Source organism: Stegodyphus dumicola, chromosome 4, assembly GCF_044657685.1.
Source record: "Stegodyphus dumicola isolate Sdum_Otavi_A_Nest chromosome 4, ASM4465768v1".
NCBI classification, from domain to species: domain Eukaryota; kingdom Metazoa; phylum Arthropoda; class Arachnida; order Araneae; family Eresidae; genus Stegodyphus; species Stegodyphus dumicola.
This window is the reverse complement of record NC_140771.1, coordinates 153,035,358-153,060,191: the sequence shown is the minus strand read 5'-3', so window position 1 is coordinate 153,060,191 and position 24,834 is coordinate 153,035,358. Positions and strand designations below refer to the sequence as shown.

The 24,834-nt window shown below is 32.8% G+C and overlaps 1 protein-coding gene across 5 annotated transcripts in view; it reads right to left on the bottom strand.

The window, feature by feature from the left end:
- Positions 1-24,834, bottom strand: part of woc (zinc finger protein without children) — a 257,267-nt gene that overhangs the window by 67,915 nt on the left and 164,518 nt on the right. For all 5 annotated transcript variants that reach the window (XM_085815607.1, XM_085815608.1, XM_085815609.1 and 2 more), the window contains exons 13-14: positions 19,348-19,432; positions 5,569-5,700 (exon numbers count right to left, since the gene is read on the bottom strand). In XM_085815607.1, the coding sequence (XP_085671733.1) occupies positions 5,569-5,700; positions 19,348-19,432 (217 nt within the window). The remainder of the gene's footprint in view (positions 1-5,568; positions 5,701-19,347; positions 19,433-24,834) is intronic.

The window sequence follows — 24,834 nt, the reverse complement described above, 5'->3', positions numbered from 1 at the left end:
TGAGTTTTCTCCGGAAGTCTTGAGTTCAGCCTAGTCTGTGCCTTCAACCAGGATATGTAAACTTCGGCACCCGTGTTCTGTGTTGGGACCATGCTCTTTCCAAGCCATTATAATGTATCTATGTTACTTTTCCTTATTAAATTTCATTATTAATTGTATCTCAATTACAATTGCTGTTTTTTCTAGGTAATGTTATCAATACTTTTGTAGGCACGTGTTACTTGCGCGTACCTCATACCTATGACAGAATGAGGAAGCTCTTTTAAAACTGAGTTTATTTTATGGCTGAATAGAGTTACACTAAGGACACTACCTCAAGGCACACCTTCTTCTTGACAGAACACGTTTGACAAGGTGGCACCAATCCTCAATTGGAATATCCTAGACTTAAAAAACATTCTGAATGAAGATCAACATGTTACCGTGTGGTTTCTTTTTACAAAGGCTTTTCGCATTGGTGTTTCCAAAATAAGAATGTTATCTAGAGTTGGCCTTCCCTTGTGGAAACAACTCTGATATGGAGAAATAATCTTATTTTTCTCTAGATAACAGACAAGATGGTTTTCTTCAAACAGTTTGCAGATACAGCTAGTACGGCTGTTAGTTTGAAGGGTTCCATGTATCCTTCCCTGGTTTAGCAATAATAATAGCCTTGCTCCATGCATTTGGGAAAATGTTCTCTTTCCAAACTCTGTTAAAGAAAAGCAAGAGGATACCCAATAACTTGAAAGACAAGTAATTGTGTCAGGGCCTGGACTAGATCTATGTGTCCACAACAAAGCTTTTTTTAACTCAAGTATGGTAAAATCGCTGTTATAAGGTTCTGAGCTAGAATAGTTAAAAAGAATGGGATTTCACAGAGACAGCTTGACAGAACAAAATATAGATGGATGAGTGCTGCTACTAGAAATATCGGCAAAACTCTCCCCTATCAAATTCGCAATTTCGTCAGTGGTGCTGATCCTTCAACCATCTTTCTCCAGAGTGGAGAGAGAGTAATTTCTATGCATCCCAGTTGCCTTCCTTACTCTTTCCCACACTCGTCTGCTTGGTGTAGATGCTGTTATAGATAGAAGACACATAAGATATCCAAGAGCACATCTGCCATCACACTTTCTGTGGAATTGTTTTGGCACTTTTATAGACCAGAAGACTTACAGAAGTAGGGCATTGATGAAATAATTCCCAAGCTTTCCTCTGTTGTCATCGAGTCTCTTGGCACAGTTAGTTCCACCATGGTTTGGTGTATTTTGGAAATCTTGTAGAAGAAATAGGAATAGAGATTTTACCCACCTGTGTTATTTACCCCTGTGATGGTATCTACTGCACTATCAATAGGCACATCATTCACCGTGTCCTCAGTAAGCTCTGCATAGATGGAAAAGAGGTTCCAATTTGCTTTCTCCAGTATAAAATGGGGAATTCTATATATCAGCATTATGTCTTTATACGTAAATGTATCAGAAATGGGAAAATAGTCACTGTTATGCAAATCATTTCCAACATGAATATTTCAAAATGGAAAGAGAACTGGTGAACAGATGATGAGATCAATGCTGTGAAATGTCCTTGTGGGTTGAAGAAAGTAAGTTTCTTCTCCATTATTAAGGAGGCAAAGAGAATGATCACTGATGATTTTCTCAACTTGCCTACCTCGTGAGCTTTTATTTTTACATCCCCAAAGAGGACTGTGGCTGTTAAATTCACCACGGAGTATAAAAGGTTCAAGCAACTGTTCTATTAAACAATTCAGATCCTGCTGCTCTATGTGTTCAATGGGAGGCAGGTATATCGAACATAGTGAAATCAGCTTCCGAATATGAACCTGTATTGCAACAGCTTGGAGGGAAGTCGAAAGAGGAAGCATGCTTGAAGAATAGTCAAGCGATATGAAAAGGCCCACACCGCCACTGACACAGTCATTACAAATCCTATCTTTCCTAATAAAAGAATACCTCTGCAGCTCAATATCTTGCTTAGGTTTCAGGAGCGTTTCTTGCACTACAAAGCAGACTGGATGATGATTTTCGATTAGATCTTTAAGACTGACAAGATTTTTTTTCAATCCTTGACAGTTCCACGACAACAGAGTAACCATTATGAACTTTTACTATGCTGCTTTTTTGTTTTGTTAGGCAGAAGGTGTTTTGAATATTCATTTATGCTTCTATTTCCACATCAGAATTCAAATCCTCAGAGCACATACTGTCTAACCAGCCTGTGCTTCTCGGATGACAGTGATGGTTTTTCAAAATTTACTTGTTCTTTTTTCTGATTTGTTTGCTCTTGGCTAGTACCAGATATTGTAATTACTATTGGAATGACTGTGGATGGCTTTTTTCTAGAATGAGAGCAACGGTTTGGGTGGCCACTGACTGGACAGATTTTACTGCATTAGCAAAAGTGACATTTCTATGGGGCTGGGTATCAAAAATCAGTCTTCCAGCTTCAGTGTATGAGATTTATTTGTAACTTGCCCGTCTTTCTCTACTTTCCTCTTGGTACAGGATTGTGAGAAAGCTGTATCTTTCCCTTTGCAAATAATATACAGTGGCACAGAAGTGCATGTATCACTATTGTGGCATCTGACAGAGCAGCGCACACATGTTAGTTTTCTGTGGCATGACATCTTTGAGTGGCCAAAACGCTGGGACTGGAAGAAATATTGCATGGGGTTGGAAATGTAGGGTCTTACTTGGCAGTGAAAATAACCAGACTTAACACTTTTCAGCAGATCTGGCAAACTGAAAATAAGGATTAAGTGTTTCGTATCAATTAACTTACCTTTTTTACGCATCTTGATCCGACAGCTCAATTACAATTTTTTTCCTCTGAAACTGAAAGAAGATCGATCTCTGAGATCATTCATTGGCACAAACAAGTTTAGAGTTTCGTGTGTTGAAACAGTTACTTCAAGATGCCCAAGTTTTTCAATTTTGAGAAGTGTTATAGACCAGGGATTTTTACTGGTTTTGATTAACAAGTCACCTGGACGGAGACGTTTAATATTTTTTGGCTCGCCGATGTTCAATTGTATATGCTTTTGTATGGAAAAAAAAAAAAAGTGAGAGTTTTTGTAATTTGCCTGGTGCATTGTTTACTACTATAAAACGAGGATTATTACATTTTCTGAGGAACTACATAGATTTATTGTAGCCATATTAGATGAAAATTTGATTCGGACTCGGCAACAACCCCCCCCCCCAACAACGGGACACAGAATCCTGCACCAGGGTTAACCGGGTCTATACGCAAACTGAAGCCTCACAATCAGCTTTCCCGAAAGCAGGTACTCCCAAGAGCTTATTCCCAAGCCACTGACCACAAGGACTAATGACCAGCCGATTGACACTAGTGAGGAGGACAAGGTGCACTCTGTTTAGCAGTTTTCTCACCACTTGAAAACTAGAGACAAGGCTGTTCCAGTTTCTCATAACAAGTCCCAACCTCCAAAGAGGAAAATGAGGATAGATCACTGGGACTCCAGGATCATGAAACCTGCTTCACCAAGAAGATGATCCCCTGAAGGGCTAGGGTACCTCGGTATTGCCACATCCATACTCACAAAAAGTGAGCCATGAGGGATTTTAGAATTCCAGACCTTTGTGAAGATTAGGGGCATTTGCAGACACAATTGCATCATTCTTAGGAAAAAACATATAACTGCTAATCCTAATTGTTTGATTCTAATGAATTAATTCTATTATTTAAGGCTACTTTTGGTTTCAATATGTCAACTCTCTTGTTAATTGTGCGGAAAAATTTGAATTTTCATACTAACAAAAAAGCCTGGAAGAGCTAACGGCTTTAATTTTTGCTTCTCGAATAGTCCTGTATCATTTACTTCAGCTTTTCCAGAAGAGTGTGTACTGTCAATTAAAAGTAAGAAAATCAATGACTTTATTTTTCAAATTAATGCCTTACTTTTCATTAAAATAAGAATTTAAAAAAAAAAAAAAAAGGATTTTCACGAAATTTAGTAGCGCCTCTTGAATTTTCTATGTAGTTCTAAGTGTCATGAAGTTTGGCTACCCCTGTTATATAGCATATATTTGTTTTAATTACTCCTTCGAAATAGTTTCTTCAGAATTTACAAGTTGAAAATAACATTAGTACAATTTCTGGAAGAAAACATTATGGATATTGTTTACTGAAAATGAATAAAATGAAGTCTACAATACAACTGATTTTAATAAAATCTATTCTTGATATACTTTATCACCAAAGTCACACAAAGTTTTGCTCACATTTTTTTCAGAGAATAAAAATTCTTTCATTCTAAAACAAAAGTAATTTGCTTTTCAATCAAATCAACGAGGAACAGCATTCTCATGCCAAATTTAATTTTTAATAATTTCATTATTTATTTAATAGAAATCTAGTTAACAGTATAGCTATGAGAATATCTGCAATTTCAAAATGTACAGCAAATAAACTAAAACAAAAATCCCCTTTTATTAATAAAATGTATTTTAACTAAATACTTTTGAACAAGTATAACTAAAAATTAAATTTTGACTGAGGACAAAAGCAAAATAAAAATATCAAGACAAATGCTGCAATAAAAAAATAAAATAAGTTTAAACTGCTGAAAACGATACTTGAAGACGATTACTTAAACATATCTTAAATTCAATGGCAGAACCTCTACTAATGCATTTTACATTTTGTTAAACTGCGATAACATAGAAGTAGATGCTTCAAAGAAATCAAAAGAGACTATACTTTTAAGGTACTAAATTTAGAGAATTAAAAAAATATATTCTAGACAATCTAAGGTTTGAATAATTTAGGAAACTGAAAATATACCTTAATTGTTATTCTAATGCATAGAATTATTATATATTTCAAATACTGCAACAACAAAAATACATTGACATATTCATAATTAAAAAAGAAAAGCAAAATTAAATAGCATTTATTTTGCAAGTCTAACTTATTAAAATTATAAAACTGTTTGTTACTTGATCAGTAAGAATGCCGGTAGTTAGAAGTATTACAATACATACTTAAATAGCTGCCCTAAAATTTGGAAACCAACAACCAAATGGTGAAACAGCAAATTACTCATAACTAATGTTATGCACATTACTGATGAAATAAAGTCTACATGATTGCAAGTCTGTCCAAATCATTATTCAATATACAAATTGATTAATTCATCATTTCTAGAAAAACCAAGAAATACTAAAGACTTAAAGGCAGAGAAGTTGAGGTAATCAAATTTCAACATTTACTATACAAGAAAATTATGATTTTGAATATGTATAAAGGACTTATTATAGTTATTACAAAATAACATACTATTTGTTAAATTTCTCATCATATGCAATTAAATATCCCTTTCAGCAAGATAATTTGTAAACCTGGAAGCAGGATTTCAAGATTTCTTGTATGTATTTATTCATTGTAACTACATATACTACATAACTTACAAAGGAAACACATGAAACAAAATACCAGATGCATACTTTGAATGGCCACTGATAAATTTCATAAACAAAATGTGAATTATTTTAAAGAAGACTCTACAAAAACAATACATATTGATAACTAATTTATATTTACCATTTTGTTCTTGTGTCACATCTACACAAACAAGTTCTTGACTGACAGGTTCTGAAGTTTGAATATTATTTTCAGTGGGTGGTTTTTCTTCGTTTGTTTTATTATTATTGGTTTCTTCAGGTAAATTTTGCTCTAGAAAAATGGGACAGCACAAAATACGTAAATTGCAAATGGCACAACATTACAAAAATACAGTCAAAAGTCTAATCCGGACTCGTCAGGACTTCGGCGATTCCAGATTATCGGTTTTTTCGGATTATAGATCATCAGTTTAAATCTGGTAAGATGGCATGCAGAAATTATAAAATTAAAAATATGAAAAAGTAATTTATGAAATAAAGAGCAATTATGATCTAAAGGGTATAAAATTAAAAAAAAACCTTAATATTTATTTGTTTACTTTATTAAACATTTCTTTCAACGAGTGCATGCGTAAAGCATACATTACGCATAGTCGAAATTAGAAAATTGCAACCAGAAAACTATTTGATGTGTATTCGTGATATTTATAATGACGAGGAATTTGATTTAAATCATATTAATTTCATCGAGATGAAATACTACATTTAGTAAGGAATTATAAGCCAAATAAAATAAAAACATCTGCCCTGAAGATAAGGATAGTGCTGACAGATCAACTTCCAGTTCATTGCGCGCCGCGATGTCCCCCCCCCAGAGCAGCGTGAAATTGATAAACAGATTTCGGAATGGTTAGATAAAAAAGGATATGCCTTTTTCCATTTTTTGCAGCAATTCCACTTTTTGTCTGATGGACATAGAAACATGTTTTGTTTTGTAGATCCTTTGGCAGCTCCAGAATCGAAAATTCTTTTTGACATAATCGAAAGTTCAAGCTTACTTTTATAAAATTGCTCTAACAGTCTGCAAAAAATAATAAGCCGGATCCAATTAGAAGATTAAGGAACAATGCAATCTGCAACATTAACTGAAATAGATAATTAGATAATTTCAGCTTAGCTTATACCGTCTGTTATACATTAAACCCGAACGCATAAAGGTATTATGCGCATTTGTAACCGCATTATGCGTTTACGCATGCGCAGAAAGTTCGCAGCTTTGAGGTCCGGATTATAGATCATTCCGGATTAAAGACTTTTGACTGTATATTAAAAATATACCTTTCTAATTACAGAAAATTACATTCTTTTAGATTACTTTTATTAGAACTGCTTAAGGTCTACCACATGAGACACGATAACAACACATCATCCTTTTCAAATTAAGATCTGGGCAGTATCTTTAAAAAGTTTACAGAAATACAGACAGACTTTACTGCAATTTTTTAAGCTTCTGTCTTTAAGATCCTTAGCCCCTTGCCATGTCTGATTTAACTGCCATTGCTTCATTCAAGTTGAAAATAGATATGTTATTTTAAAAATATGCAAACCTTTGGCATCTGATTTAGAGTTTTAATGCTTTAAATAACATTAAATGAGGGAAAAAAAAAACAGTTATTGCTATCCACAGTCTTGTGCAATAAAAGAGAACTAAATTATTATACAAAGGGCTGATTCATCCATCAAAGGAGTGGAGAAACAGAGTTAAGATCCATATGCAATTCTTAGAACAACATTCTTTTTAAAAATTTTGTTTGTTTACTTAAAGTATTTTATATTTAGTGTAATTAGAGAATTAATAATTGGGGAAGGGGGTTCATAGCAGAAGTGAAACAAGTGCAATTTTTTCCCTTTGTGAGGTTTTTCCTGATAAATATTTATAAAAGTAATATATTTTCAGCACTATAATGAATTAACACGTTAGCTGATTTTAATACTGCATCTATTAAGTCCCTGGACTCTGTTTTCCATTCCTTTCAGAGCAGAAGTCCATCTCCCAAATGATAACGTAATACTAGTGCTCTATAACCTGTCTTCCATGAATTCTCATCATTGTTTGGTGATTCAGTTCATTACCAAATAAAACACACATCACATAATCATTATCACCTTTATTTAATTATATTATTTATTTGTTTTTGTAAAGCCTGTTGTGAGCAGTAAGAATTATTCTCAAAGGTAAGAGACATATCTACCTTGTTATCAGGCCAATAATTTCTTATGCTACTCCTGCATGGGTTACAGATATAGAAAACAATATCAAAACGCTCCAGATGCTGCAAAATCATGTCAGAACTATTATGAATGCTCACCATATTGTCAGCACTGATAAGACCTCTAAATCCCAAAGATGAAAGAGACTCTTTGCAGCTTCAATAAGTTTAACAATTAACTGTTTTAGCAGCACATGGACATTGCCACTACAGCAAATGCATCTATATATTTTGAATATAATGTATAAAGGACTTTATGATTCTAGACGGAACCTTCTCACTGACCACTCCAGGATGGTTATTCTACGCTGGGCCGCCAGATGTTGCTGCTAGTGAAAAACAGGTCTGCCCGACATCCTATATTCTCTGAGTATGGAAGTTGTCGAAAGCGCGCGAAAAAGTGTTGCCACATTGTCAATCAGGGTTGTGCAGTTGATGTACTAAGTAGACAATGACTTTGTATATGTTTTCACCGCTGATTTTTTCATATTTAAACGAAGAATACATTCGTAGATCTTCGAATTGATGGCGAATTTATAGAAAATATGTTGATGCTTTTGCTCTGCCAAAAGATGTTTTCATTGCATATTTCAGATTGCCAAAATTTATAGTTATTTTAATTTGCGATGAATTGAGACAGTATTTAGAGCCACATTCAGAAAACAAGAACACAATTTCTACTGAAAGAAAGGTTATTTATACTATTCCTGAAATTATAGATATAAATTGTAATTGTATGCTTTAAAAATGCAGAAGATAATAAGTTTATCAAGCACATAAACCTTCTTTATTTAATACAAATATAGACATCCGATAAGCTTCTACTCAATTTATGTACAGAAAGAATTATGTTTACTTTAAAATAGAACAGTTGAATACCTTACGAACAATACTGTGAACACAAAAAGGAATGTTGTTCATTATTACGTGAAATTCACACTACTGTAAAATAATAATAATAATAATAAAAAATTATAAAACTATAAAATAGCTTTATAATATTTTTTTCTTTTTTTTTTTCAGTAACAGTACTACTACTAGTGTGATACTTTTAAAAATAAGTTTTAACTCAGAGGGACTATTAATTTCGTTTTGCCATTTTGTGGCGTTTCACTTTTCAAATCGTTGCCACCAAGTATTATCGCACTGTATTATATTTAAAAAAATTAAATAATGAGGAATCTGCATAAATGTATGAATGTTTCTCACACTGTGATAAAACAACGGTACCTAGAGATATGAAATTCTGAATAACGTAATCCTCCATCCTAATATAGGCATCTGCAGGCCCAAATTTTGAACTGGGAATTTGTTTTATTATCCATTTCCTATTTTGAAAAGCATTTATGAGTTTTTGATTAAGAAACCCAACAATTTCAAAGTGAGCAATGGCAATATTGTACGGGGAAAGGGAAAAAAAAAAAAAAAAAACATTTTCATCTCTAGTGCGCGAGACTATGTATCGGAAATTCTAAAGAAGATATGCCTTTTTTTAAATTATATGATATTGCTGTTGAATTGAATTTTATGGTTTAAGTGCGAAGAAGATGATATTTAATAAATAAAGGTAATACATAAAACATTAAAAAAATGGCCCTTTGGGAGTAATAATTTAAAATCTGAAGGTTTCAAGAATTTTTTTTTTTTTTTTTAATATATGTGTGGAATTTTATTATGTTTTAAAACTGGTTTCTAAGGGAGGACTTTCTAAGGGAAACTGGCACGTATACACATTACACATGGAGAAAGCCACGGAAACGCTGATGCGGCCAGCTCGTTTGTGAGATTCAAACCTCGGACCAAACTACCTGCGTTCAGCGACTCTATCGCTCGGCCGCTGGTGAGCTTGTTAGCAGAATTATACTGCATTATTATTTGTACTATGCTATAAAGTAACAATGCTATAAGATTGAGGGTTTGTTCATGGAAGAATACGTTTGTAATCTATTAGTATTAAAAAAATTATTGTTTCTTTGCAAACTTAAAAAAAAAAAAAATACTGTTCATAGCAGAGTTCTCATTTTTATATTGTAAAAGAGATATTGATTATTATTAGTTTTCTATTTAAAATGTGTTGAAACGCTGGTTTGACAAGGACTACAACTGCAGGAGGCCTTCACTGATTATTTTTACTTTAGTACTTGCACTGTGAAAATAATATTACTATCTTTTAATTATTTTCACAGAATAAAATCTTTTAAGAAGGAAGAATATTTAAAATAAGCAGTTCTTATATATATAAAAAATTAAAATAACAGCAATGTAATATTAAAAGAAAAAAGTATTAGTAATTGTGTGACAAAAATTGCAAAACGAATTAATCACACATACAGAATAGATTAGTTTAATTTTAGTTATATATTTTATATTTAAAAAGTATTTTCTTTCATGTTAATTATAGAATAAATTATTTAAAATACAGCATTTTGATGCGTGTGTGATAGATGAATGCAGCAGCAATCGGCCATACTGTAATAGCGAATGAATTTTATTTCTTTTCCTGAAAGAAATAATTTTCAAAAAAGAAAATAAAAAAGAGAAGAAATATTAAGAAAGAAATATTTTCATTCTAATTTCTTACTTAAAGAAATATTTTTACAATATTAACTGTAAAATAAATTGCTTGAAAACAGTTTTAATGTAAGCATGGGGGGGGGAACAACTTAGTTTGCTATTAGATTATAATGCAAATTAATCATATTATAAATTTAAATGATTAAAATTGTTTATTTCTAAAAGTATCTGAAGTATGCTTAATTCATTTACTCTTATCTATTTACCATTGCTTTCATGGTATCCCATATCACTCTTTATTTCTTAGCTCTAAATTCCTGCGTTAACTTTCCCCTTAAAAAGCGGGATTTTCCTTTACATAAACATAACAGCATATTCTGCTGCATGTTGGTTATAATACTGTTTTGTGCAATTTTTTTCGAACTACAATTGTAGCGTGTGAGTTAGTGAAATAATGGGAGAATATTCGTAGAACTTCAGCCAGCGTGCGCTATAAATTTCGTCACTTGTCTGTACTGCGATTGGTCTAAAGCTCCTTGAAGCTTTGTCCCCTTTCAGTAAAGTTAAATGGACCACCCGTCCACCAATTGAGGACCACAGAATGGCTTTCTCCGATAAGTTGTGATGGCTGTCCATACCATTTTTTTTTTAGTCAATATTGTTCGCTCAAGTTGTAGACAGCTCCAGTGATCATAGAATAGGCATCCAGACCTCATGATATCTGCCTTGCCTGCTTCTACATGACCTACCATGCTAAATCTGCTACTGACTCAAGATGGTCACATGACAGCTATGCCTGCCATTTCTAACAAAACATTTCCTCTCTTGCAAATCCTCATACACCGTGACAAAAAGTCATGCTCTTCTTTCTGACAATTCAAGATTCCGTTTCTTTGGAAAGTAACATTCAACATCAAGCGCCGAAGGGCTCAAATTTCATTTGAGTTGGTGAAATTGTGCTTTGTGCAATAGACAAGCAATAAAGTAGTATATCTATATTCACATTCAGAAGAAAACGCTGTTCAAACTGTCAGATGATGGATGCCAATTTTGTTTTCCAAACAACACCTGTGATGATTCATTTATTAACTCTGACAGCAATAATAGAAGGTTGTTTACATGCCTTTTCACACAACGAATGCTGCTTGGCTGTTAAATGAGATATCCTGTGATCAAAGGACATATACAAACCTCTCCTGGTACAAGTGCTCTACACGGTAGCCTTTAACGAGGAAGGAAAAGGAATCAGGAGACTTTTTAGTGAAAAAGAAACATTAGAATAAAATAATAATAATAATAATAATAATAATAATAATAATAATAATAATAATAATAATAAAACAAATGACTGGAGTGAAAGAAATTGGCCAGGCAAAACTGGTCTTTTCAAAAAATTTTCTCTGGGCTGTGAAGGCCCTTATTGTCGTGGGCTGTAATTTTTCGCGAAAATGAATATATTAGTGATTTCGCGAGTTGAAAATTTCACGAATTTTATATGAACAGAACTGAAAGTTGAATACTTTCAAAAGTACCTAAGTAAAGTTGAGAAATTGAAAAATTCCAAAAATACATCTTTTGCTTAAGCATTTTAAGAAATTTCCTTTTATCTGAAAAATTCGTTCCCCCACCCCATCACTCTTAAAACAACCCACGGTGCTTATCAACTTTGACCTTGGCTCAATGTGCGCATTCACCTTCCCCTTTTACTCCGAAAGTGTAATCACCCCACCCCCTTCGCTTTTCTTGGAATCGGATCGTTTATGCCCAACACCTGCTTGAACAAGTTGCTTCTAGAAGGAGCTCCGCGACGGAGGAATACGTTGCCAAGTTGGCTTTAGCCAAATGTTCTGACAAGACGAGAGATAGAAGCGGTGAGTGCGAGATAGAAAATTGAGAAGAGAACGTGTTATTAGTGCAGTGGAATACTTGTACAAGTTGATGGACAAGGGAGAGAAAATTCCTATAGGAGCTCCAGCGCCGACAGGGCTTCCGGATGCAAGAAACGCTACGTCGTTTGTTGAATCAAAAGAAATAATATCCGCTAATACTGAGGTTTCTGCTGCTCTGAAAGCAAAACGTGGACAGTATGCAGTATATGACAAACGGAAATTCTGCAGCAGAGAAACATTTCACCTCTGAACTGGGAAGGCCAGTGAGTGAATCAACCATTTGAAGCATAAAGAAACAGTACATTCAAGCATCTAAACAAGCTAAAGCCGATGCAACAACTTTACCGCATGGTAATTGCTGTCACCCCTTAAAACTTTGTGATTTTGATGCAAGCATTCAAACATATATACGTAAATTGCGGATTGCTGGTGGAATAGTGAACTGCACTATTGTTATTGCAGCTGTAAAAGGAATTGTGAAATCACAGGATCCATCTCTACTAAACACTTTCGATTTGAACCCAAGATGGGCTAGAAGCCTGCTGGAAAGAATGAACTTTGTCCGTAGAAAGTGAACCAAGGCTGCACGAAAACTGCCCCCAGACTTCCCATCTATTCGTGACGAATTTGTTAAGCGTGTTCGTATAGTGATTGACAAAAATGTTGTTCCCCCTGAGATGCTCGTTAACTTTGATCAGACAAACACAAAGTTTGTGCCTACATCTAATTACACATTGGAAGAATGTGGTTCAAAATTAGTGTCTAATCGGCATGGAAGATAAAAGAGAGATGACTGTTTTGTTAGCATGTTCCTTTGCTGGAAACCTACTTCCACCACAATTGTTGTTCGCTGGAAAATCAACAAATTGTCATCCAAAGTTTAGATTTCCCATGGACTGGGACGTGTGCCGCATCGATTCGCACTGGAGTAATACTGACACAATCATTCGATACATCGAGAATATTCTTGTACCTTATTACGACAAGCAGAGAGAGCTTCTCGGGCTAGTTCCAGCACACCCAGGTGTAGCATTGTTCGATGTTTTTAAGGCACACCAAAGATCCTCTTTTTCTGACTGAACTAGAGAAGAGGAATATTATTCCAGTTTTTGTGCCCGCTTTCTGCACAGGAGAGCTCCAACCTCTGGACTTAACTGCAAATAGCGAGTTCAAGCATTTGCTCAAGAATGAGCTTATTGAGTGGTATTTTAATGAGCCTCAATTTCTAGAGGAAAAAGAGTGAGTGAGTGAGTGAGTGAGAGGTTATTGGCGCAAAACCAAAGATGATTATAATGTGCCAAACACGAGATGGAATAATTACAATTGATGAAATTAAATACAATAAATACTAGAGGAAGAAGAATCTGTGGACTTGCGACTATCACGACTAAAACCGATTCACGCTTCTTGGCTTGTGCGTGTATTTAAAGGTATTGAAGCCAAACATGAGATAATTTTGAATGGCTTCAAAGAAGCTGGTATAAATAGTATTCTAAGTGAATGAGCTGCCTTCTATTAATTTTATTGTTTTATATTCGAGAAATATAGTTGTATATTATTCAAAGAATAGTTATAAGAAAGAAAGTTGTCAAGAAAAGGCTTATAACTGTGCAATAAATCATTAAATTTTGGGTGTGTGAAAAATTTCTGATTTTTTATTATTATTTCAGGCGGGGAAAAAAAAGTATTTCGCAAGGCTTAAATTTTTGCGATTAGGACGGACTCTTGAAAATTAAAGCCTCATGAAAATAAGGCCTTTACAGCATTTATTGTAATTGCAGACTTCTCTGCATCTCTAAAATATGCGATGGTGCTGCCAAAAAGTGTCCGAGTCATTTTGGATATTGGGAGATTTTTCAGATCAAAATAAATTTTTCCGATGTCTTGTACAACTACATCCAGTTGTAAAGGTCTGCCTTAGAGATGGCAGTAGTAGATCAAGCAGCCCTCTTAATGTACTTTCTACACTCTGTTAATCAATCTATCAAGTTTGCAAAACATTTTTTTCACAAACATTAAAAATAATTTGGGGTAGGTTGTGCAGATGCTTGTCGAAAGAAGAAGGTATTTCTCATTAATGAAAGTAGAAGAAAAACTGCTTCCTTCTAATAAAACCATTGATTAAGATGTCATTAATCATGCAGAATCCTTCCCAGCTGTTCCAAGTCAATATACTTGGAAAGATAAACCCAACAAAAAATATCTATACCGTGACCTGACAATTCACAAATTGTACAAAACATATGTATAGAAATGCAAGCCAAAGAGCAAAATTCTTCTCAAAGAAGTTTTATTATGTGTTCAGTTCGAAGTTCAATTTGCCTTTTAAACCACCAGCTAAAGATACCAATCGAGCTTGTAATGAACTTGAAATATGAACAAAATGAAAATTTTAAAAACATTTTACAGACTGAAAAACAGATTCACTTGGCAAGAGACCAAGCTAGAACATCTCTTACACAAGATCAGTTGCTCACCTCTACCAATACTTACACAGCTTAAAAATAGTGTTGTCATTCCTGAAGTTGACCATATCAACTGCATACTAAAATAAAAATTTGTAGGTATACAATTTCGGGATGAATTCGTTCAATTTGAATAGTTCATTCATGTTTATGTGGGATGAAAGTGAGGAAGGTAGAGGGTTCCATGATATATGTCCTGCTTGGTGAAACACTTGCAAGCACATGCAGAAACACATGAACTCGTAATTTTGTATTCTGATTCATGTGCTGGTCAGAATTGCAATATCAAAATGGCAATGACTTTTATAAAACTAGTGTACAGTAAGCCGAAAATAAAAGTTTATACACTAGCCTAATGATTGGATCGAAATAGTAGAAAAATCATAAGTCCACAGCATTTGAAATTATGGTCATGAAAAAATACAAAATTTTTCATACTAAATCTCTTGAAAACTGTACAACCAATTAATTTCTTTGGTCGATTTGGTTTCCTTTGAAACTTCATGAGCAACAATTGTGGTGGAAGCAGGTTCATTGCACCAAGAAGATGTATGATCAATTTAAATAATATTGTGAAGGAGCTTCTGTATTAGGTCTTCTGAAAGAATAAGATTTGCAGTTGACGAGGAAGAAATGAATGAACTATTTTATGTTGATGAATGAAGATGTTGCAAGGGTTCTTCGAAGTTTTGCATATTTCTAATTGTCCTTTCAAATTCCATTACTTCATTTTTCAAAAATGGTACTTTAAAAAAGAATTTGAAATTTTCACTTTTTTTCATTTGTTCAATAAACTGCGATTGAAAAAATAACTGTTCTTTCCCCTTACTTCTTGAAGATTTAATTCTCAGTGACTTGTGGATTTGGTTCCCTTGTGTTCTGATTGTTTTGCAAAAAGAGTTTCCACAAATTTTTTAACATGGTAAGGGGGTTCACTTAATATTATCTGATTTATATATATATAAATTAGACTATTAGGTGCACTCCAAAATTGATTAGTTTTAAAAGCCAATATTTCAAAATCTGATATGATAAACTGGGTTCATTTCTGCTCAGAACCCTACAATTAAGCATAGCAATTAAATGCAGATTGTCTGAAATGCCTATCTGAAAGATAGGTTACTGGATTACAAGTAAATCTGCAATAAAATAAAATAAAATAAAAGACAATTATTAAGAAAAGAATGAAGATTACTATAAAGAATGATAAAAAGAAGAGACATTCAAATGCTATCCATTTGCTATCACACTTTGGCAAAGCAATAAACTGAAATGCTAAATAGCATGTCACGGAATAAAACAAATTTACTACTGGTGGCAACTTTGAAGATCTGAACATGGAGTGAATCCCTATAGTGAAGTCCCTATGTCGTCATTTTTTGCATAAAACGACATGCAAAAAGAGTTCCCACAAATTTTTTAACATGGTAAGGGGGTTCACTTAATATTATCTGATTTATATATATATAAATTAGACTATTAGGTGCACTCCAAAGTTGATTAGTTTTAAAAGCCAATATTTCAAAATCTGATATGATAAACTGGGTTCATTTCTGCTCAGAACCCTACAATTAAGCATAGCAATTAAATTCAGATTGTCTGAAATGCCTATCTGAAAGATAGGTTACTGGATTACAGTAAATCTGCAATAAAATAAAATAAAAAAAGACAATTATTAAAAAAAGAATGAAGATTACTATAAAGGATGATAAAAAAGAAGAGACATTCAAATGCTATCCATTTGCTATCACACTTTGGCAAAGCAATAAACTGAAATGCTCAATAGCATGTCATGGAATTAAACAAATTTACTACTGGTGGCAACATTGAAGAACTGAACATGGTTGGAGGTTGCTATGATGAACTCTGTCCTTCCCATAAAAAGAATTCAAAATGCAGTAAAAAAATTCTATAAAAAGGTCAATTGGCAATAAATAAAATTATGTCTGTCAAAGCAAACAAGAGCAGTAGAAAAGAATCATGAGAAACCTTAGCAAAAAATCTATGTTTCATGTTATCGGATCAAGCCAATATCATCACATGGATGGGATGGTGTTCCAATCAACTGAAACGTGTAATTTTGAATAAAGTATATCTTTTTTTTTCTGTACCAAAGAATAATATTCTTATTAAAAAGTTGTCAAAACTTGCAGCACTGATAGAAGAATCAATAAAAAATGAACTAATAATGCCAGTATTACATATGGCACCCAAAATGATTACATTTTCAGGATGAAGGAATTCTGCACCAAATTGGGCAATTCAATGGTTCATATAACCATTTAGCCAAAAACAAGCTATACCAGTACCATAACAGTGTTGGCATTATTGTTCTATAACAAACACACAACACATTCAGTTGGCAAATTCCCAATACTGTAGTATGACAGATGAGCTCAAAATTTGCATAGAACAATTACAAATCACGTTTTATAATGCACCATGCTGAAACAGCACAAGCGTCATACCTACCAATAATCATAAAAAATGGAAAAAATAAAATTAATTTTAGCATATTTACATTAGCTATTTAGTTCCTTCTAAAAAGCAGTTCATAAACTAGTCATAACATTCATATTTTAAATTTCAGAACCAAATTGTTCAAATATCTCCAGAATGAAAGGTAAAGGAATTTTAAATATGATAGGGAAAAATGAAAACATTTTATTTTAAAGTTACTTTAGTAAAAACTCAATATATTATAGTTATTTTAATAATACCAGAAGATGAATATTTGACAAATATGAGCAAAATTAAAAAACTGTCATAGAATTTACAAAAATTAAATCAAAATTTTTGTAGACAAATTGATCATAAAATTGCCAAAATGGTGATAAGTCAGTAAACTGCAACACAAAATAAAAGAATTCATAATTCTAAAATAATAACTTATTCTTCATGTAATAAAAGGGACAAATTTTAATGATAACTTAATTGTTTGCCACTGGCACTCATTTAAAAAACAGTTTGACAACAAACCACCACAAACTGGCTTTTTACAAAGGGGGTGAAGAGGTAAAATTTATATAAAAAAATTAATTTACGTAAAAGATCTTAAAATTAGAGCAGTTTTCATAAAAATAATGAAAAATTAAAAAAAGTTGGCAAATATGCAACATCCAATTTTCTATGCAAACATTTTTGAATGAAATCCCAAGGTATTATTTGCAGAATATCATATGCATGATCCAGGTTCTTTTTCATTTCGATCGTTTCTCGTTCTCTAGCCATTATTCCTATGTTATCATCAAACACTTCCATTCTCATCCCCCCTTTTTTTAACCACCACAACAATGTCATGTGACAAATTAAGAGAATTTTTAAAAATACTGTTAAACATTTATTGCAGTTTTCACTGCATTTTTACCATTCAAATACCAATTTTTCAAGAATAAAACTTCTTCCAGTGTGGAACATAAACTTTTGAATTTCACAAGAAAGCAATCAAATGATTTCTAAACAAACTCTTTTCCCGCACTATCATTTCCTGAATCTTGCAGCACCATCAACATGCACCAGCTTTGTAGACTACGCTTAGTTGTGAGTATAGGGAATTATTTTTACGTATATTATTTTGGTATGCCATTTTTGTATATCGGCAGTATTAATCTTAGGTCAAAGTCAGATCTTTTTCTTTTCTTTTTCTAGTTTGTGTCTGCATGTGCTTTTAACGAAGAATTTGGTAACACAGAACATCATGACTTCTAAAAACTGAAGCAATTCCACATTAATTTCAGTACACTCAAAGCTGCATAATTGTGAGCAATTCTGAAGCTAATGCTCACAAAAACCTTCTCGCTGTTTTTCAAATTTCTAATTCATCAATTTTATGGTACAAACATTAATTTTGGTCTTTATTTATTTTGTCCTCAGTTGCTGATAGAAAAGAAAAGGAGATCAACTTCTGCAGTCAAAAAATTTGGAAGAATGCATTAAAAGAAATGAAAACCAGGAAGAAATACAAGAAGCAAAAAGGGCTCTTTGAAACAAAAAATCAATTTTGGGAAAAACTGATTTTCACTTTCCTCTTATATGTGTTTAAGGAGTAAATTGTTTACTACTATCTATATTTATAATCCAACTAGGTTTCCTAGTAGCTTCTTATCAAAAGGAAAATTGCATAAGCATCAAAACTCGATGAGGGGAAATTTTACCCAGGTAACAAAAATTGCAAGAAAAAGGTTATAAAGAATGAAATTCACTGCACATATCCATGACTAATAACAGTACTGAAGATGTAGCAACAGACAATCAAAATTTCTGAATTACTCTGAAAGAATAGCCTTTTATATGTGCCTAATGTGACAGAAAACCAGCAGAAATGTTATTTAAAGATTTTAATTTTTACTATTATTTAAGCACAGCGCCCAGACAGTATAGTGGTTAGGGGAGTCTACTATAGTACCAAAGGGGCTGGGTTCAAATCCTGGATAAAATATGGATGTTTGTAAATGTATAGTGTCGGTGCAGCATGGTGGCACTCTAAATATGTGGCGAGCCGAAAGTCCTCTCGTGTGGATTGGTGGGACAGGAGAGAAGTGGTAGACCTCCGAATCCCCCCTGGAAGCTCTCCCTCAAAATTGGGGTGGAAAATAGAAGTCCAACCTCTCTTCAGAGTAGGCTCTGGTAACCATTGTTCCATGTAATATGGACAAACAACAACAACATTTAAGCAAGAATAATATTTTTTTGTAATATTTCTGATAAGACAGATGACTTTAAAAAATGCATATCTCAGAAGTTACACATTCAGTATTATTAATATTCTTTATTGCATAAAGCTTAAAATATAAAATACATTCACTTCACCTATGAAATTATAATTAAGAATAAAGCTTGCCTTTTTGAGTTTTACTTCCATCTTCAGCAACCATTTCTGCCATCATCAACAGTTCAGCTTCATATGGGTTTGAAGGTATTTTCTCCTGAAATGGATTACACTGAATTATTAAATGAACTCTATTGAAAGGGGGTTTTTACTATCCAAAGTAGAATATAACAACTTTTCTGTTTCTAGATACATATGGGCATATATTTATTTATACATCAAATTATTAATTCATACAGAAAGAAAATATTAACCATTTCAATTTTTTTTTTTTTTTTTTTTTTGCATAACATAAATAACAAGGTTTGGCTGAAATATTTAACTAGCTAGTATAAACATCTCCCATCTGTTATCACAATGAATGAAATATGAAAAAATACAGGATAGCAAAATCAGCATGTGCTTGTCTCTCATACAAATAGTCACTACAGTTAGTTCATTTATGATATATGAATACAAGAACATTTATGATATATGTTCTATGCTCACATATTCAATGTATTTGCCTACTTCTGTTACTACAGTTTATAAAAATACCTGCTAGTTCTATGACTATGTACAAAAAATATTTAACACACCATTTCCAAACCTTCAACTCCTTAACGATTTTCATTAAGCTTCACATTGTTATTTCTTAGTACAGTTCTTCAGACTGGAATATGAATTAAATGTCATACTTTAAATAATGCTAAAACTCCTATACATACATATCAAATTCATTGATATGGCACTATTTTAAGTGCAGGAGCAGCAGATATTTATGTATAAAATTAGGAATACTACTATACATGCAAGAAGTACTTCTGAAGATGCAGCTTAGATAAATTTCAACAGCTGATAAGAATCTAATAAATGCCTAATCCCATATACTTGATGAGGAACTTTGTTGCAATTGGCTCATTACAATCCACAGTTAAATATCATTATCATTGTTATTTGTGTGTGTCATTCCAATCATTTCAACATTTAAATTATTCCCAGTCTTCCAATCCTTTCAATGCTCAAAAGGTTTTCATAAAAGAAGTTTTCATATTCATATCAATAAAAGTCTTAGTGTAAAAAGATGTACAGATCTAAACTTGAGCCACTTTTACAGCAGGAGAAAAAATCAGCTCATTGTAATATTTTTAACCTTTTGATGGTCATGAACGAGCTCAGTTCGCACTCCAGTTATGCACCTCAGTGGCCATAAGTGAACACAGTTTGCATTTGTGATGTTAAACAACTACCTCAGATTTTGTCACAATAAAATAAAATTAAATTAAAAAAAAAAGTTGACAGTCAACAACACACAACACAAGAATGTGATTTCTGTTCCCAAGAAGTCATGCTAAATCCTGTGGTCATTCAGAGATAGCAAAACCTTAGCAATAAAGATAGATGATATTATTACATCCTCTTTAATTTTTCTAATGTCCAAAATTATACACTTCTTTTTAAAAGTCATACCACATTCACAAGGCACGTAATAATTGAATATTAATGAATGGCTGTCACTGGCTACAGCACACACTCTATAGAAGAGTATGAGGAGATATCATTTGAAAGAATTAGCACACTATTCTCTGTTAATCAAGATAAATTCATAGTCCCCAACTTCATGAAAGCAAAAACTAGAAGAGTTTTGGAAAACAAAATTTGAAAAAAAAAAAAAAAAAAAAAAAAAAAGCATACAATGAATTTTATAGAAAAATTTGATATATGTAGGCTATTCAGAAAGTAAGGAATGTTGTGGAATTAAAAAGAAACTAAGTACAAGAAAAAACATTATTATATACATCAGAAAGAGCGACTAAAATTCTACTTTTCTACATAATTACCAAACAAATTGAGGCACTTATCATAGCAGTGGACAAGCATTGAAATTCCTTCGTCATAAAATTCTCCTGCCTGTGATCTCAGCCACTCAGTGACGTGCAACCGCAGCTCCTTGTCATCATGAAAGCGCTGTGTTGCTAGCCAGTTCTTTATTCTTGGAACAAGAGAAAATCACTAGGCGCAAGATCGGGACTATAGGGTGGATGAGGGAAAACCTCCCATATGAATGAATTAAGGAGTTCTTGAGTGTGGTTTGCCGTGTGGGGTCGGGCATTGTCGTGCAAAAACAAAATTTTGGAAGGCAACTTTCCTCGGTGCTCGTTTTGAACTGCTCTCCTAAGGTTGTGCAAAGTTTGACAGTATCGCTCAGAGTTTATTGTGGCACCATGTTCGAGAAAATCAATCAGAAGCACACCTTGCCTATCCCAAAACACAGTCGCCATAATCTTCTTTGGTGACAAGGTTTGCAAACATTTTCTTCGTTTTTTTGGGGGGGGGGGGAACTTGTGAGCCCCCACTGCATGGACTGTAATTTTGTCTCGCAGTTCATGTGTCTCACAACCGTCTCATCACCAGTTACGATTCGATCCAGTAATGAATCACCATGTCTGTCGTAGGCCTCTAGAAATGTCAAAGCTGCCCCCATTCGCTGACCTTTATGGTGGTCTGTAAGCAATTTTGGCATCCATCTTGCACAAAATTTGCGGTAGCCTAGCTTTTTTGTGACAATTTAAAACAACAAATTGCGTGAAACTTGTGGCAAACTAAGCGAAAGCTTAGCTATTGTGAAATGGCGGTTTTCACGAATCTTTTCATCAACTTTAGGGACCAGTTCGTCAGTCACAATGCTAGGGCGTCCACTTTTCTCTTCAAAGTGAACGTTAGTTCGGTCATTTTTAAACTGAATGCACCATTTCCAGATTGAACTTTCATTCATTAAGTTGTTTCTGTACACTTCACATACTTGCCGATAAATTTCCATAGGTTTCAGGTTTCTTGCCAACAAAAACCGTATCACAGACCGCACCTCACAACTGGCGGGATTTTCAATTGCAGGGCACATTTTAAATTTGAATATATATATATATATATATATATATATATATATAAAAAACGGGCAACATGGAAATGTTTCCGTTGTGATGGCTGGACGCTGACTGAGATGGCGAGCACGCAGACACCAAAATATACTTGATCGGTGCGCTGACTGAAACGTTCCTTACTTTTTGAATAGCCCTCGTATATCTAAATGTCATAAATTTGAAATAATTACACATGGATATATTCTTAACCATAAAAAAAGGCGGAATATTAGATAATGAAATTAATATTAACATAAAGAAAGTTTTTTTTTTGGCTTTAGCTAAAATGTAATTCAGAAACTTTGCTTTTGATTCTAAGACTTGATCTAATACTGATTCTAATGCAGCATTCATAGCTGTGAAATAGGATTTAGACTTAAGCTGTAGCCAGTCAAAGAAAGTACAGTCAACCCGTGCATGACGTCAGGTGCACGTCAGATGATCCATGAAAATTGCTGACTGAATATAAATTTTGTTTCCTACACAGTGACCAGGTAATTTTTATACCAGGTTGGCATAATGTTAAATAGTTAAAACTCTTAGACAAAATCCTTAAATTAAATTTTTTGGGGGGGGGGTAAATATAAATTTTTAGCATTTGAAAACTTATAATACAAAACTGTTAAACACTAGAAAATCACTAAAGAGCGACACTTAAGGGGAGGAGGAGTCTCTTAAAGCAAGTTGTAAATGCTGTCAAAAATTACAAACTAAAATTAATACCTTGTTAAATTTTTGCTGTGCAAGAGTCAAACTTTTTAAAATTTTTTACCATGAGTATAAAATTTTTCTAAATATAAGTACAAGGATCCAGGCCATATAACAATTATGTTGCATATCAAAAACAAAATTCATATTTAAAAATACCAAAATATGAATATTTGCATCATTTAAAGTATTTTTCCAACTGCAAGCATATGTCTACAACCAATAGGTGTTAAAATAAAAGCCAAGTAAGGACTTTTGTGAACATGATGAACTTTGTATACAGAAAAGTGTACATGACTGTGCCTCTTGTACAAATCTGCAGTTTTATTCTATTTTGAAATTTCGTACAAACAAGAAGATATAAGAAGCACTATCAATCTAAGATTTCTCCAAAACCATTCTACAGGGTCCACACTCTTTATATACGTATATTTTATGCTAATTTGATGAACTTTTGATTAAAAACTCAGCTTTGTATTGCCACTCACAAAGCGTAAGGTATTTTATGTTTCAAAATAAATCAGGAAACACATTGATATAAAAGTAGTGTGTTGCTACTAGGAAAAATGTAATATATTTTACTTTTGAATTTAATAAACAGACTCGGATTTAAGAGAAATGTGTTGCCAATGGCCAAATTAAAACATTTTAAAGTTTGCTTTCATTTAGCAAAGATATTAACTTTTCTTTCAAAATTATTTTGTTATTAATTAAACTAAACAATTTAAAATCAGTAAACACAGATTCAATTAGACAAGCTGGATTCATTAAAACCACCTATAAATTTAATGAAGAATGTCCATTTCTATGTTTCACCTCTTCACTCTGTATAAAGCCTAGGTGATGTTAGGTACTTCAGCTAGTATATGTATATATACAAGGCTTTACACTAAGTGAAGATGTGATGGAGGTAGTACATAAATATAAAGCAAAATAAAATAAAGGTATAAATATATTAAAATCCATCCCATTTTCAATTCAGAATAAACACATCCAAAAACCAAAAATTATATTTACATTTTTCGTTGTATCATAAGGGGCTGAAGACGTAAATAAATAAATTAGTCTGTTTCTAAACTGATGAGGACACAGATGAAAATTAAAAAATAATTAATGTAATCTGTGTCTTTATCAATTCAACCCCTACAGGCTGATGTAAGCAGAGCAAAAATTGAATCATTAAAAAGGGGGCAAATTTGAAACAACAACAAAATAATGGATAAATTTTTTAAAATTGAGTAGTTCGAACCCCCCCCCCCAAAAAAAACAATTACAAATATAATAATCTAACGTTTGAGAAAACAAAACCATATGCAATTTTTTTAATTTAGAATTGAGAAAACAAAATTAAATGCAAATTTTGAAAACATAGACGCCGCGTTAAATAATAATAAAAAAAAATAAAAGCATTATTCATGAACAAGCAAAAAAGCATAAAAAATGTAATAAAATTTTTTACATTTTAGTGGACAGACTGCAGAAACACATAAAGTAGAAGTAATTTATCATATGCAAAAATAAAAGAAAAATGAAAATAATTTATCTAAAAAATATAAAAATAACAATTACTGAAGTAAGTTCTTAAAATCTGTAACACAAGAGCCAAAAAAATTGAAATAACAAAATATATACTCCAGTATAGTACCAAAGCCTAAAATGTGTTCAGATGTGAATTTAAAACTGATAATTCAACAAAAATAATTAGAAAAACTTATATTGTAGAAGTAAAAATGAATAATTTGAAAAATAACATTGAATTACCTCGTTTATGAATCCCAAAACTGCCAGTTTAAGTTTAAGTGAAGTATAATTCACTGGAAAATGAATCCCAAAATGATCTCAAATTCAGTTCAAGAGAAGTATTAAACAACACGAAAAAGTTAGTGTTTAG